The 13191-nt window shown below is 42.2% G+C and overlaps 1 protein-coding gene and 1 non-coding gene across 4 annotated transcripts in view; one reads left to right on the top strand and one right to left on the bottom strand.

Moving 5' to 3' along the window:
- LOC113937391 (adipocyte plasma membrane associated protein) overlaps positions 1-13191 on the bottom strand; it is a 34162-nt gene that overhangs the window by 6161 nt on the left and 14810 nt on the right. For 2 of the 3 annotated variants that reach the window (XM_027621624.2, XM_027621626.1), the window contains 6 exons: positions 12490-12605; positions 5643-5735; positions 4080-4196; positions 2871-3045; positions 2133-2267; positions 1491-1683 (listed from right to left, as the gene is read on the bottom strand). In XM_027621624.2, the coding sequence (XP_027477425.1) occupies positions 1491-1683; positions 2133-2267; positions 2871-3045; positions 4080-4196; positions 5643-5735; positions 12490-12605 (829 nt within the window). The remainder of the gene's footprint in view (positions 1-1490; positions 1684-2132; positions 2268-2870; positions 3046-4079; positions 4197-5642; positions 5736-12489; positions 12606-13191) is intronic. The other variant, XM_027621625.2, reaches the window with a different exon arrangement.
- LOC113938804 lies at positions 6177-6279 on the top strand. Its single transcript, XR_003525006.1, has one exon. It is a non-coding gene; the product is annotated as a U6 spliceosomal RNA (small nuclear RNA).

The raw sequence follows: 13191 nt of genomic DNA, 5'->3' as shown, positions 1-13191 counted from the left end.
GTGTACAGAAAGAGAACACCTACTAAAGTCAGCTAAGGGCATTATACGCATATTTCTTTTATAATTTTTCAGCACCTAATGAAACAGAACGATGCTGTTATTCTTCCCACTTGAAAGATGGAGGAATTGAGGCAGAGAAACCACATCATCTGCCCAGGGTCCCACAACTGGCCTAGCCTTCCTCAAAACCCCTGTACAAAACAAAAACAAAGCAAAACAAAATAAAAAACAAAACCCTGTCCTTCCTCCTACTTCACCATTCTGCCTCCTCCTAGGTCACAGTGGGAACAAATGCTGGCTCTGGAGCCAATGAGGCAAAGAGGAGGAATGTATTATTTTTGAACAGACCAGGATTTTCCACAGTGACCCACAGAACTTGCAACAAAACTGAAGGCCATGGGCCAGCCTAACAGAGCAGGTGCCTACAGCCCCTCAGCAGGGCCCAGACACAGGGCCCAGCACTGTACAGACTCAGTAATTGCTGCCTGGTACCTTCCAGGGCCTTAACTTACAATTATTTTAATATATCTATTCACTATTCAATATCCAATCTCAGTTTCCAACATCTATTCAGCCTGTGAAATGGGGCTTGTTGGAAATGAAGATTTCTGCATGATGGAAGCACCCATATCAGCAGGTTCCTCATCCACAGTGCTAAACATGGGGAGCTACACTGAGGGCATTTCATGGAAGTCACTGGGGGAAAGGCTGTGTTAAGGGGTCTGTGGCTGGCCCTTGGTGAGGGTGGGTGATTTTTTTTTTGTAACGAAAAAGTTTGGTGTGCTAAGAGGTCAAAGGTCAGGATCCTATGGGGATGGGGGAGTATGACTGACAGGAAGGCTTCAGAAGGCAGGAGGAGCCAGGGTGGGATGAGGTCCGAGGAAAGTGCGTCTTGACGTGTGGCTGCAGGAAAGCATGCCTGATAACCATTTAAGGAGGAGCAGCAGTGTGGTCTGCAGGGGCCCCATCTGAAGGCCAAGTTGCAGGGTCTGTGGAGAGGGGAGAAGGCCTGAAACAGCCATCACAAAGGGGCAGGTGTGACTGATAGGACATGATGGTGAGGGTGATGGTAAAAATACCCAAACAAGGAAGCCAGAAGGGTAAAATCAAAGGGTTCAAGTGTTTCAATCTACATTTCAGGCTGAGGCAGAAAACTTGTATTAAAGAAATCACTAAAAGTGGGGTGCCTGGGTGGCTCAGCCAGTTAAGCGTCCAACTCTTGACTCTTGATTTCAGGTCGGGTCATGATCTCAGGGTCATGAGATTGAGCCCTGCGTCAGGCTCCACGCTGGGTGTGGAGCCTGCTTAAGATTCTCTCTCCCACTCTCTCTTCCTCTGTTCCTCTCCTCTGCTCACTCACACTTAAAAAAGTCACTAGAAGTAGTAAATATTATAAGTAGCACGAGAATTTTTAGAGCTCCAAAGGTCAAAACAATCGTAATTAGATGCATTTTCATTTTGTTTTTTGGAATTACAGTTTTCATAGTTACCTTAAAAATCATTCTTTTAATATAGGGTCTCTCGGATAAGAAATCCAACATAGAAAACCCAGGGTTGAAGCGAATGGTTGCCATGCTGACCCAGTACCCTCCAGAGCTGCTGGGTCGGATGTTGTCTGGAAATCCAGGCAGGTTCTCCACGAACAGATCAGCCCCTCCCTTCATCAGGCCCGACAGGTAGAATCTGAAAAATTCACCCAAGCAAGTGGTGAGCAGAGGTCCCCGAATGTAAGGAAAACTTTTAGCCAAGCACCAAAATGGGGTCCTAATCCCAACTGATTTACAACTGTAAACACGTCCACTGTGAAGGAAGACACCAGATGGTGAAAGGGGCTCTCACCAGCCCAGGGTACAGCTAGAAACAGTAGCAGGGAGCGGGCACCCCCGGTAGGGAAAGGGACCTAGGATGTGTGGTCAGCATTAAATCAAGACTCTCCCAGACCACAACTTTCAAGCAGGCTGAGATGGAGGAGAAAGAAAAAGCACCCCTGAATTTTACTGCTTCCATTATCACATAAAGGAGAAGGTGCCCTTCCCCATCTCCGATCATGTAGCTCGACACCTCCCAGCAACCTGGGCTTGGCCACAGTGAGCTCTGGCACACCCCCAAAACTCGGCAGGGGCCGCACGCACCTTCTTATCCTCGCCATTGTCATCTCGGCCACCAGGACAAAGTCCTCCGCGGGAGAAAGCTGCACTCCATTAGGGAACCGCAACTGGTCCAGTAAAACCTTCACTTCCTTGGTCTCCGTGTCATACTCTAGTAGGCTGTGGGGCGCCAACAGCAAACGCTCACGCGGGAGAGTCCGTGGCCCCTGCCACGTTGGAACCTCACTCCCTTCTGAGCCTCAGGCAGGGGGCCTGCAGAAGGGGATCCACCTCATGCTGCAGTGACAAGGCCCCTGGTGGTCCTCCGCCCAGACCTGACTCCAGGCTGGCCCCTGGGGGCCTTCCCATCCAGAGCAGACCCCAGGCATCCTCTTCCAGAGAAGCCCCCAGTCAGTTCTCTCACCAAGCCAGGAGCTGGCTCAGGACCAGGGAGGGCCCCCATGGCTCCAGCCTCAAAGAAGTCCTCCTTGGGAGGGATGACCTGAAACGGAGGCCAGCCTGGGAGATGTGACCCAGAGTGCCTAGACCACATGCTCAGATCGACTGGCCTGTTTAAATTTCATTTTTTCAAAGAGAAAGAGAGAACATCTTGTTCTGTTGTGTTGCATCCATCACCCATTTCCAGAAGTCATGAAATTCTATCTCAAAAGCTGCAATATCATGCTCAGAAACACTCCAATGACTCCCACAAATAAGCTCTGCCGAAGTCACCCTGCCTGACTGATGATCTCACCGAGCAGAAGATCTGAAATGAACACTCACCGCCCATCATCCGTTCCCTCCATGACCAGAAGCAGATAATCTCGTCTCTGCCATTTGCTGCTAGAATCCGTAAAATAAATCTTCCTCCCATCCTGAGTTATTGTAAGATCATTCACAAAGGACATTTTCCTCCCCTCAATGGGTGTCTCAGAGGAGATCAGCAGTTTCACTTCACCTGAGGTAGAAGAAAGCAAAGGTGAGGGAGGAAAGGAGGGAGGAAGAGAAGACCTGTTTTCATCTAAGTACTTGTATGTCAATAATTTCAAAGTCTCAATCAGCCTACCTGATTTAAAAGGAAAAACTAAAATGAGCTTCTCCATGTTATACGCTAGTAAATTTATTCCCTCTTCCAGTAAAAAACAGTGTTTTCCTTTCTTTTAGCTGTTAGGGGATTAATGTTTTTACACTGACTTCATTAACGGCAAAATCCCTCCTCTAAGGATAAGGACCTCTTCCTTTCACCAAGACCAAATGACTTTTAAAAATCTATTAAGAATCTTAGGTGAAAGGCAACTGTCTTTTGGTTTGCTTGAGAGAAATACAAAATGTTCCATTCATCCAGTGTTAAATACGCAAACAGTGACAGTGGTAAATTTAAAAACAGGAGAATTACCATTTATGGAGTGCTAAACTGTCTCCATGTACAATCTCATTTAAACCCTCACACGATTTCACAAGGCAGGCACTACCATCAGCTCGGTTTCATGGGTGAGTAACCTGTGCACAGAGAGGCTAAGGCACCTGCACAGTCACACAGCCAGCCATCAGCAGAGGGGGCCGCCCAGAGCCCCAGTCCACCACCCCCCATGATAACAAATTCCTGCACCATACGAATTCCTCTGCTGAAGCATGTACAGGGAGAAAAATGCGGGTAGGAAGCGGACAAAGAGCAAATGCACAGACAGAGAACAAACAGGAAGACAAGATAGAGACACAGGAAAATAAACAAAGAAAGAGGAGTTCTGACATTTTGAGGAACAGACCCTGTGGCTAAAACACAAACAGGAAATTAGGGGATTGACCAAATGGGGTCATGAGTTACACGACAGCTGATATGCACAGGCAATATTTCCAGGACGATTCAATGAATAAGAAAATATTAGAGTCTCCAGTAGATTGTATTGAACAAATTCTATTAAATCCACTTATGCACATATTGTTTAAAACATTTGAAATCATCACAGAAGGAAATAAGGCATTGTTACGTACGTTTCCAGGGATTTACTTCAAATAGTCCCTTATACGCATCAGCCACAAAAAGGGTTCCATTGGGCCCCACCCGGATGCCCAGGGGCCTCCCACAAGCAGGCTCATCATCTCGGGTTTCTAGGGAAACAAACGGAGAGGAAGCAGTGGCTGGTCCCAGATTCTACCTGTGCCTCCAAGTACCTCATCCATCCCTTCCTAAATATACATCGTGCTGTTCAGAACAAAAAAGGATATGGCATTAGAAACAGACCCATCCCCCAGTATTCCAGCCCCCTCAGAACTTATAACAACTGTCTGGTGTATCCAGAGGGACCATCTGAGAATATGGATCTGAACATATGAACAGCAACTGGTATCCAAGAATTGTGTTCATATTAGCATTCTGAGACTTGAACAGTTAACTCAGAGACATCATCAGGACCCAGGCCCCAACTCTAGAATTCCCTCAGGACCTCAGTAATCGTAAGTTTAATCCCAACTGCCTGACCTGAATACTCTGCCCATCTAGGGCCTTGGCAGTTTTCCCTCCACCTGGCTTAAAGGGAGAGCTACTATTTTATTCCTCAGTTTAATACTGTACCCTTTTTAAACCTGTGGCAATGCATATTTATTGCAGGTGTGTTCACTGCCGAGCTCTATATGCAGGGATGCTTCTGTAAGCTGCTTACTGCAGAGGTGTTTACAGTAGGGGTGCTTTCTGCAGGGTGCTCAGTGCAGGGTGCTTTCTGCAAGGTGCTTAGTGCAGGGTGCTTTCTGTGGGGTGCTTACTGCAGGGTGCTTACTATAGGGCACTTACTATAGGGCTACTTACTGCCAAAATATGGTGGAAAAGGCAGGTTAAAAAAACAAACGTAGAGTATGATTCCATCACAAAACCAGAGTACCCATGAACAGAAAGAGATCTGAAAAGCTATGCCCTAAAATGTTAAGTTATATCTGTGAAGGCTCTGAAGTGACTTTTACTTTCTCCTTTGTACCTTTGTACAATGAAAATGCATCATTTTTACAAAAGCATTCTAGCTATTAAAAAACAATAACTACTAAGAAACCTGTGGGCTACCAGGTTTTAAACAGTGAGATTCTTCTACTCTAATTTCCCGAAACCTGAGTGACATAAAGGTGTTTTCGCTCTGAATGACACTGCTGAAATGCCTGAGCAGGAAAGGTATTTCAGCGTGCAAGTAAACCAGAGCCAACTGCTCTTCCATTGCAGCACTCTGACAATGGCTATTAATCTTCTTCAAAGTGACCTCAAGGGTGAACAAGGGCTCCTATGGAATAGCAGGGGTGCAAGGCCCATAAGGTAACTGGCAGGTGCAGGGGCACTGCCTAGTTGGCAAGCTACACCTGCACAGTGACAATCAGGTACCATGAGGTCCAGGGACCACACGGCAAATGAAGAGCTGGTGGTAGCACTCAGGTCAGGCTCTGTCTGCCAAGTGGTCGGGGCTCTTCTTCTGCAAGGATGAACCTGACTTCTAGGGAAATTAAGCTCCACACAGCCATTCAGCACCTTTCTCAATGACCACAGACATATATCAGGGGGTGCTGTCACTGACTTACTGCATGGGCCTGAACCAAACTGGGCGATGGTCTCTATTTCACCATTTTCAAGTTTTACGATCCGGCCATCTGCCGTACCAGTAAACATCACATCTGTTTAAAAAAATAAAAAGGAATAAGAGAGTTACTAGATTAGCCTAAGAACTGTGATCATGCTGCCTTCTACAACAGAGGTGGCTTGTTTGTATTTTGCATCTCTAGAAAGAAAATGACAGGTTTGAAGATGAAGAAGTGATGTCTGAGTCCTTAAAAAGTCCTTAAAGCATGCAGTGATAAAACCATGGGGTCCTGGGGCACTGGCACATGGGCTTGAACCTGACATTGGAGCAAGGGTGCAGAAGACACCAGTCAGTGAAAAAAACTGTGAGGATTTTCCACTCTCAAAAAAGCACGGACTCTCGGGCTAACGCATAGCACTCAGGGACATGTGTTCATGTTTGCCTCAGGTCGATGTCTGCTGCTGACACTGATTATACCCAACTCAAGGGGAAGAACTGCTAAGAAGTCCCTTGGGATAAAACTAAAGCACATTAAGTGCTCAGTCCATCAGCACAAGTACTACCCTCAGAACAGCACAGAGACTAGTACGGCCCTGCACAAAGATGACACGCAAATTCGTGAAACATTCCACAAGTTTTGAATGTGTATGGGCAAACTCTAGGGCAACTACTAAAACAATTTTTTTAGAAAAAGTATAATTGATATGCTAAGCAAGAAGACAAAATGGAATCATATAAAATGGTCAATTAAAACTATAAAAGCTATACTTGTGGTGAATATAGCATAATGTATAAACTTGTCAAATCACTAAGTTGTACACCTGAAACTAACACTGTGTGTCAACTATACTAAAAAACAAAACACAAAATAAAAAACTATAAAAGGCAGAGAGTGAAGACAAAAATAGGAACAAAAAAACAAAGGCACAAATAGAAAACAGTAACAATTATGGTAAATATTAACCTATATCAATTATCACTTTAAACATCAATGGTCTAAATATACCATTAAAAAACAGAGACTCTCAGAGTAAATCAAAAAACATGACCCAACTACATTGTTGTCCATAGGAAACCCACTTTAAATATAAAGACACACACAGATTAAAAATAAAGGGATAGAAGAAGATATACCATGCCAACACTAATCAAAAGAAAGGGAGTAGCTATATTAATTTCAGAGCCAACTTCAGAGAAAAGAACATTATCAGAGATAAAGAAGAACATTACATATAGTAAGTGGTCAATCTTCCAAGAAGGCATAATAAGCTTTAATGTGTATGTGCCTGATAACAAATCATCAAACTCCATGAAGCAACGCTGATAGAAATGCAAGGAGAAATAGATAAATATAAGAGTTGAGGACTTAAGCATCTATCAGAAATGGACAAGTTCTAAAGACAGAAAATCAATAAGGACATAGTTGAACACAACAGCACCACTGATCAACTGGCTACAACTGACGTCTATCAATTGTTCAACCAAATACAGCAAAATGCACATTTTTCTCAAGCTCACATGGAACATTCTAAGCAAGACAGACCACAATCTGGGCCATAAAACATACCTTGTCAAATTTAAAAGAATAGAAATTATATATTGCTCTCAGACCACAGTGGATTTAAAATACAGATCAATACAGAAAGATGGCTGGAAAATCCTGAAATACTTAGAGATTAACACACTTCTAAATAACTCACAGGTCAAAGAAGAAATCTCAAGAGAAATTGAAGAACATTTTGAACTAAATAAAAATGAAAATACAACTTCTCAAAATCTGTGGGATGCAGTGAAAGCACTGCTTAGGGAGAAATTTATAGCATTGAATGCATATATTAGGAAAGAAGAAAGATCTAAAATCAATCATCTAAGTGCCCATCTTAGGAAAATAGAAAAAGAAGAGCAAAGTAAACCCAAGGTGAACAGAAGAAAGAAATAATAAATAAAAATTAGAGCAGATATCAATGAAATTGAAAAGAGGAATCAAAAGAGAAAAATCAACAAAACCAAAATATGGTTCTTTGAAAAGATCAATAAATGATAATCTATTAGCCAGGCTAACTAAGTTAAAAAGAAAGGAGATACAAACTACCAATATCAGAAATGAAAAACAGAACATCCCTACAGTCCCCATGACATAAAAGGATAATAAAGGAATATCATAAACAGCTCTATGTTCACAAATTTGATAACCTAGATGAAATAAACCAATATTTTGAAAAACACAATCAGCCAAAACTCACACAAGAAGAAATAGACTATTTGAATAGGCCTGTATCTATTGAAGAAATGAATCAATAACCAATAACCTTCCAAAACAGAAAAACCATAAGGCTTTCGCCAATGGGTTCAGTGATGAAGTCTACCAAACAATTAAGGAAGAAATGACACCAATTCCCTACAATCTCTTCCAGAAAATAAAAGAGGAGGGAATACTTCCTAACTTATTCTATGAAGCCAGCATTAGTCTAATGCCAAAACCAGACAGTCATTACAAAAACTATAGATCAAGATCTCTCATGAACACAAATGCAAAAATCCAGGGTGCCTGGGTGGCTCAGTTGGTTAAGCGTCTGCCTTCAGCCCAGGTCATGATCCCAGGGTCCTAGAATTAATAAGTGATTATGGCAATCATGCTCCTCCCTCCTGCCTCCTTCTCCATCTCCCTCTGCTCCTCCCTGCCCTACCCCACACCCCCTGCTTGTGCTCTCTCTCTCAAATAAATAAAATCTCTTTAAAAAATTATTAAAAAAAAGAAAAATTAAATTATCAGAACAGTCTAGATGAGATAGGAAATTTGAATAGACCAATACTAAGGGAGGATATTGTATACATTGTCAAAGATTAGAAAAGGCACAAGCAAGCACAAAATAGAAATTATAGCCCAACATCATTTATGAATTTAGATACAAAAATTCCAAATAAAACATTAACAAAGTCAAAAAAAAAAAAAAGAAAGAAAATACTTAGGTAATCCATAGTACCAAGAGGTTAGAGAAGAATCACATGATCATATCTACAGATGCAGAAAAGCATTTGACAAACTCCAACACCCATTCATGATAAAAACTTTCAGCAAATCAGGAATAGAAAGGCACTTGCTCAACTTGAAAATACCTACAGCTAACATCATAATTATTGGTGACAAACTTGCAAGCTGTCCCACTAAGATGAGGAACAAAAGCAAGAATGTCCCCCCCTCACCACTCCTTCACTATACTGTACTAGAAGTCCTGGCTAATGCAGTAAGAGAAGGAAATAAAAGGTATACTGATTGAGAAGGAAGAAATAAACCTTTGTTCACAGATGATATGACTGTCTATGTAGAAAATCCCAAAGAATCAACAACAACAAAAAAACTCCTAGAATTAATAAGTGATTATGGCAAGGTTTCAGGATACAAGGATAATATGCAAAAGTCAATTACTTCCCTATATACCAGCAATGAACAAGTAAAATTTAAAATTAAAAAGAGAACAGCATTTACATTAGCACCCAAAAAAATAAAATATTTAGGTCTAAATATAGCAAAATATGTACAAGATCTATATGAGAAAAACTATAAAACTCTGATGACAGAAATTAAAAAACTAAATAAATGGAAAGATATTCCAGGTTCATGGATAGGAACATTGAATATTGTGAAAAGGTCAGTTCTTCCCAACTTGATTCACAGATTCAAAGCAATCACGATCAAAATCCCAGCATTTTGTATATATCCTAAAACTGATTCTAATGTTCATATGGAGAAGCAAAAGAAGAAGAACAAAGCCAGAGGTATGACACTACTTGACTTCCAGACTTACCATAATGCTACAGTAACCAAGACATTGTGGTAATGGCAAAAAAATTAAGACAAATAGTTCCATGTAACAGAATAGAGTCCAGGAACAGACCCACATAAATTAGTCAACTGATGTTTCACAATACAATCTTACATAAAATACTGTAATATAATGAAGCAAAGATTGTATTTTCCCCAAATGGCGCTGAAACAATTGGACATCCACATGTAAAAATGAATCTAGACACAGACATTACACCCTTCCACAGCAGTTAACTCAAAATAGACCATAGACCTGAATATAAAACACAAAAGCATAAACTCCTAGAGGAGAACATAAGAAAATGTAGGTGACTTTGGGTGTGGTGATGACTTTTTAGATACAACAATAAAGGCATAATTGATGAACAAATAACTGTTAAGTTGGACTTCATTAAAATAAACTTCTGCTCTGTGAAAGACACTGTCAAGAGAATTAGAAAACAAGCAAATGAACCCAATTTTTAAAATGGCCAAAAGCCTTAGATACCTCACCACAGAAGATAGGCAAATAGAAAATAAGCATATGAAAAGATGCTCAACATTTTATGTCCATTAGGGAATTGCAAATTTAAACAATGAAATACCACTACACATCTCTTAGAATGGCCAAAAATCTAAAACACGGAGAACACCAAATGTTGATGAAGACGTAGAGCAAAAGGAACTCTCATTCATTGCTGGTCAGAATGCAAAATGGTGCAGCCATTTTGGAACACAGTCTGACGGTTTCTTACAAAACTAAATATATTCTTACAATCCAGCAACTGTGTTCCTTGGTATTTACCCAAATGAGTAGAAAACTAAGTCCACACAAAAACCTGCATGTGGATGTGTATAGCAGCCTTATTCACAATTGCCAAAATTTGGAAGTAACCAAGATGTCCTTCAGTAGGTAAATGGATTAACTGGTACATTCACACATGGAATATTACCCATCAACAAAAAGGAATGAGCTATGAAGCCATGAAAAGACATGTAGGAACCGTAAGTGCGTATTACTAAAGGAAGGAATACAATCTGAAAAGGCTACACGCTACGTGCTACATGATTCCAGGACATTCTGGAAAAGGCAAAACTATGGAGACAGTAGAAAGATCAGTGCTGCCACAGGTTGCAGGGTGGGTAGGGATAAACAGGTGGAGCACAGAGGATTTGGGGGGGATTTTTAGGGCAGTGAAACTACTCTGTATGATATGATAATGGTGGATACACATCATTCATACATTTGTCCAAACCTACAGAATATACAATACCAAGAGTAAGCCCTAAGGTAAACCATGGCCTCCAGTCATAATGACATGTCAAGGTAGGTTCATCTACCATGTTCCACTCCGGTGCTGGGTATTGATAATAGAAGAGGCTGTGTATATGTGCTGGGGGGGGGGGGGGGGGCAGTGTATATGATAAATCTCTGTTCCTTCCCCTCGATTTTGCTATGAATCTAAAATGTTCTAAGAATCGTGGAATACTACATCAAAAACTAATGATGTACTGTGGCTAATTGAACATAATAAAAAAAAGCTGTAAGAAATAAATTTTATTTAAAAAAATTAAAGTATGTTAATTGCTGATTATTCTCCCCTGCGCCCTCCTGAGGCCAGTGCCTCCAGCCCCCAGGACAACTTCCAAATGAAGCTGGGAAGCAGCGGCTCCCTGGAGGCCTCCCTGTGGTTCATACCTGCAGGGGGGTAACGGACCCCCACTGTGCCTAACCAGAAATGTCACAGAGAGAACCACCAACTCCTTTAAGAGAAAAAGGCAAACACCGGTGCCACAGAGCAATGAGGTGTCAGCCCAAGAGGAAAAGGGAGGGGACAAGAGAAATATTCTCTTTGAAAGATTACAGAAAAGATGACTTAACTCCTAGGAGTTCCAGTTTTAAATATCAATTTTGATTTTTCACCAAAAAAACAAAATTTGTTACATTAATAAATGTCAATGTCTTTTGAAGAGAAACTCGAGGTTCTACCATGAAAGGCCTATTGCTCTTACAAATTTGACTGCCAGCCAAACAAACCAACAGTTGAAGAAATGCACCAGATCTGGGTCCCACATCCAACAGCAGGGGAAAGAGAAGCGGTCGGTGCCACTGGGGGACCACCCCGCCCTGCCCATAGCAAAGCAGCACACGGGAGGCAGGAATCTACACTGCTCCACGGAAGCACACCACACGCAGAATGAAGGCGGCCTGCCACAGGAAGCTGCTCAGAAATCCTCACGCCATTCTCAGCTCTTCAGCTGCTCATTAACTGTGTCTTTTGATTCCTGAGCTTAATCTTCCTTCTCAAAGGCAGAAAATGCCCAGTGGCTAGAGACTCAAGAATTAGAACCAGACCCATGTCTAGTTCTTAGGTTTGGGCAAGTCTGAAGCAGATAGTTAAGTTACTCTTAAACATACCCACCAAAGTCAGCTTCAAACAAAACAAACAAAAAACAACAGTGGAAATACTGAGAATCATTTGTATTCTTTTTTTTTTTTAAGATTTTATTTAGTTGAGAGTGAGCAAGCATGAGCAGGGGGAGCAGCAGATAGAGAGAGAGAGAGAAAGGGAGAAGCAGACTCTCCACTGAGCAGGGAGCCCCACGCGGGGCTCAATCCCAGGCCCCTGGGATCATGACCTGAGCCGAAGGCAGACACCCAACCCCCAACCGACTGAGCCACCCAGGTGCCCCTCATTTGTATTCTTTTCAAAAATGGAATCTAGGCAAAGACAAACTGAATGAAGAAACAAATGTCCTATCAAGTAATACCTACCTTTGATAAATAAGCTAAACATCAGTATATTTTTCCTTTTTCCTTTCAATTTAATGGGCCCAACACTTTGACAGAATAAAGTGCTCCACACACATGAACTCAAAACCACCCAGCACTGAAATGACCTGTAACTCAGAGAGCTAAGGGGTCATGTCTGCAGCTGAGGAGGACAGCCAGGGCCCACCACCCAGGAGGAGCAGGGTGCATCAAGGCTGCTCTGGCAGAATCCCCCCTCAGGGAGCCTTGAAGTTCCAGGGCTTTACTCACCCCCAATATTTGCTATGGACTCTGGCCCAATAAGTTGATTTTCAAACAACCTTTCCGCCTGTTGTAACTTCGTATTTGGTTGCAGAACGCCAAGCAAGAGAGGGGGTTCTTTGAAGCTGTAAAATAATGCAATTATAGGGATTGGTCTATAAGAAATACATGAAGAAAGTGTTTACTGAGGACCTTCATGCATAACTCCCCATTCTTTGATAAAGAGGGCATGTTGCAACAACATCCTTAGTTGCCAAAAACACAAAGGTTAAAGAAAACACCATTCTAGGATATCAGAAAAGATCATAGTATAAAAAAAAATTAAAATATGATTATGGCTAATGCAAGAACTTTGTTAATCACCTGAGAGCATCTGGGGCCTCCACTTACCTGAGCTCCAGTCACAGTCCAATGCCCTTGGGACAGGATAGACCTCCTCCCACCCTCTGATTCACACGCCCCGGCATTTATTTTCCCAGTGCCTGCCCAGTCATTAAAATCCAATTGAGACAGAGGGGAGTAGTGCTGACATTTCACAGCTGATAGCCTTGCTTCCTACTTCACAGAGAAGACAGAAGGAATGAGAGGAGTTTGTCCTGGGGCTGGCACCACCAGTCCATCACCCAGCACAGGTGCACCCTGCCTCCCACCTGTCCCTCTCAGGGCCCAGCCTGGTCTCTCTCTATCCAGCTTCCACTGGGCCCTGGACCC

Source organism: Zalophus californianus, chromosome 8 (genome assembly GCF_009762305.2).
Source record: "Zalophus californianus isolate mZalCal1 chromosome 8, mZalCal1.pri.v2, whole genome shotgun sequence".
Lineage (NCBI taxonomy): Eukaryota > Metazoa > Chordata > Mammalia > Carnivora > Otariidae > Zalophus > Zalophus californianus.
This window is presented reverse-complemented; position numbering and strand designations above follow the sequence as displayed.